Source organism: Ceratina calcarata, unplaced genomic scaffold (assembly GCF_001652005.2).
Source record: "Ceratina calcarata isolate Rehan_Ccalc_2016 unplaced genomic scaffold, ASM165200v1 scaffold463.2, whole genome shotgun sequence".
Lineage (NCBI taxonomy): Eukaryota > Metazoa > Arthropoda > Insecta > Hymenoptera > Apidae > Ceratina > Ceratina calcarata.
In genome coordinates, this window is record NW_017170362.1 from 13,144 (window position 1) to 16,180 (window position 3,037).

The 3,037-nt window shown below is 52.2% G+C and overlaps 1 protein-coding gene across 1 annotated transcript; it reads right to left on the reverse strand.

Annotated features, from left to right (window-relative positions):
- Positions 1-1,097: 1,097 nt before the first annotated feature.
- Positions 1,098-2,369, reverse strand: LOC108627373 (uncharacterized). The gene has a single exon (XM_018028581.1). The coding sequence runs from the start codon at positions 2,367-2,369 to the stop codon at positions 1,098-1,100; it is 1,272 nt and encodes a 423-aa protein (XP_017884070.1).
- Positions 2,370-3,037: the final 668 nt, after the last annotated feature.

A 3,037-nucleotide genomic window follows, 5' to 3' on the forward strand; every position in this document is an offset into this window, starting at 1 on the left:
TGGGGCAGTAGCCGATGAAGTGCTCGCGCTTGCATATACTGCATCCCCTTTTCGAGCGAGAATTCGCGGGTGCCTCGGTCGATGAGCTGTGATAAGAGTTCACCGATTTCCTTTCCTTAGGAGCCTGTTTTTTGCTTGGCGTGGGCTTCACTGTAGAACTCGAACTCGGTTCGGGCCCTTTCCGATGAGCCGATTCCAGGGATCGAATCCGAGTTTCTAAGAAGTCTACCAGTTCACCATAGGTAGGCAGTGTCTCGTTGCCCTCCTGAGACTTCTCCCAGTCTTCTATGATTGAGCTGTTCAATCTGGCAGTGATTATTTCGATCAGCCAGTCATCCCACTGATCGACAGGTCTGCCTAGATGCTTGTGGGCTGCCAAAGCCTCGTCGACCTCGTCTAATAGTCCACTGATTCATGCAGCAGTCCTTTGAGGTGTGGTTGGTACTTTAAGCATCTTCGACAGGTGAGCGGAGAGCGTGATTCTTTCGTTGTCATACCGTTTGACAAGCTTGGCCCATGCCACGTCGTAATTAGCGCCCGTTATCTTCATATTGTTCACTCGCTTCGCAGCCGGTCCTTTAAGGCAAGATTGGAGATACTGTAACTTGGTGACCTTCGAATAGGAGGCCACGTTGCCGACAAGAGAGCTGAAACGCTCTTTAAATGCGGCCCATTGCAAGACATCTCCGTTGAAGGTGGGCAGTGGTAACTGGCGGAGTGGCGATGAGGCGTCGTGCATGACTCGTGTAGGTGCCCCAGGATATTGGGCAATCTGAGGGGCTTCTGGCTCGAGAAGCGCTATCCTCTCCTTCAAGGTGACCACGTGCTGTATGTAATTTTGCACGTACAGACTGAATTGGTCTTTGGTCCAATACGGTTCAGTAGCTCGTTGTTCATCAGTGGGGTCCATCTCCCAGTGCCGATTCAACACCTTGGCCCAATACGACTCCAGTAGCGCCAGTCGGGCTTTGATTCCAGGATGATCCAAGCAGTCGGTAACAGGGTGATCCCTCTTACTTTCGGTGGGGCGTGCGTGCGCTTAGTACCACTCACTTGGGTTGTGTGTGATACCGTTGACGGAGAGTCTGTCGATGAATTCACAGTTTCTTCATCCCTATTTGTAGCGACCGGTTTGTCCGCAACAGCGAATGATGTTTGGCTTCGCAATCCCGTGTAGAGCACCGACCCTTCGAGGTGCATTTAGCGACTATGTGCTTCCCAGACAAGCAATTGAAGCACAAACCAGTGGAGGAGACGAGCTCTCTCCTCCTTTCGGGTTCCAGTTTGACAAAATTGGGGCAGTAGCCGATGAAGTGCTCGCCCTTGCATATACTGCATCCCCTTTTCGAGCGAGGATTCGCGGATGCCTCGGTCGATGAGCTGTGATAAGAGTTCACCGATTTCCTTTCCTTAGGAGCCTGTTTTTTGCTTGGCGTGGGCTTCACTGTGGAACTGGAACTCGGTTCGGGCCCTTTCCGATGCGCCGATTCCAGGGATCGAATCCGAGTTTCTAAGAAGTCTACCAGTTCACCATAGGTAGGCAGTATGTCGTTGCCCTCCTGAGACTTCTCCCAGTCTTCTATGATTGAGCTGTCCAATCTGGCAGTGATTATTTCGATCAGCCAGTCATCCCATTGATCGACAGGTCTGCCTAGATGCTTGAGGGCTGCCAAAGCCTCGTCGACCTCGTCTAATAGTCCACTGATTCCTGCAGCAGTCCTTTGAGGTGTGGTTGGTAGTTTAAGCATCTTTGACAGGTGAGCGGAGAGCGTGATTCTTTCGTTGTCATACCGTTTGACAAGCTTGGCCCATGCAACGTCGTAGTTAGCGCCCGTTATCTCCATATTGTTCACTCGCTTCGCGGCCGGTCCTTCAAGGCAAGATTGGAGATACTGTAACTTAGTGACCTTCGAATAGGAGGCCACGTTGCCGACCAGAGAGCTGAAACGCTCTTTAAATGCGGCCCATTGCAAGACATCTCCGTTGAAGGTGGGCAGTGGTAACTTGCGGAGTGGCGCTGAGGCGTCGTGCATGACTCGTGTAGGTGCCCCAGGAGATTGGGCAATCTGAGGGGCTTCTGGCTCGAGAAGCGCTATCCTCTCCTTCAAGGTGACCACGTGCTGTATGTAATTTTGCTCGTACAGACTGAATTGGTCTTTGGTCCAATACGGTTCAGTAGCTCGTTGTTCCTCAGTGGGGTCCATCTCGCAGTGCCGATTCAACACCTTGGCCCAATACGACTCCAGTAGCGCCAGTCGGGCTTTCAGTGCCGCGACTGATTGACTGTTGGCAGGCGCCTTGTCGGTGTTGACCATGAAGTTGAGAATCAGCTGGCCCTCAGTTGTCTGCCTGGCAAGTAACCTGTCCATCGTACTAACCTTAAGTCGCGTTTTAGGTTAGCCGTACTGACTCAGCAAAAGACGAGGCCCTCGACGTTCGAAGGGTGCGACTCCAACGGCACCTCCTTGTACTAACGGGCGTAGTAGAGGTCTCGTCGATAAGGCCGCGTGCGGCACGCTCACGCTGCGCAGCTAGGCGAAATCGTTGCGTGCCACGTGGCGAGACGGAGAAACCGGAAAATGGCGTTCTCTTCGCCACCGAATCCCAGATTTGCTCTCGATGGTTGTAACCGACGTATAAAATCACGACCACTCACTCTGCCTCGGGAGAAATACCCCTTGTATTTCCCAGGCGTTTGCGGGTACTGTTGCTCCGCACTAACTTCCCCTTTCACCAGTACTAGTTCGGAGAATCTGACTTTTAGCACCTTTCACCCTTCCTTGGCGAGCAATCCGGCTCGAAGGACCAAAATGTTCGCGCGTATAATCTGTCGGGCGAGTCCGACTAGGTATTATCTGGCCGCGAGTGTAGCGAGACACGAAATGCCGTTCCGACCGTTCGCGTTGAGGGAATGGGCAAGGTGAAAACGAACCACTAATTCACTGGTTTACTTTATTAAGGAATATAATATTGAAATAACAAACGTGATATGGGGATTGGTTACGGTTCCGGCTCCACGCACTACTCCGTACTACTC

Excerpts from the sequence above, each read along its gene's own strand:
- LOC108627373 (XM_018028581.1), bottom strand. The coding sequence starts at position 2,369 with ATGGACAGGTTACTTGCCAGGCAGACAACTGAGGGCCAGCTGATTCTC.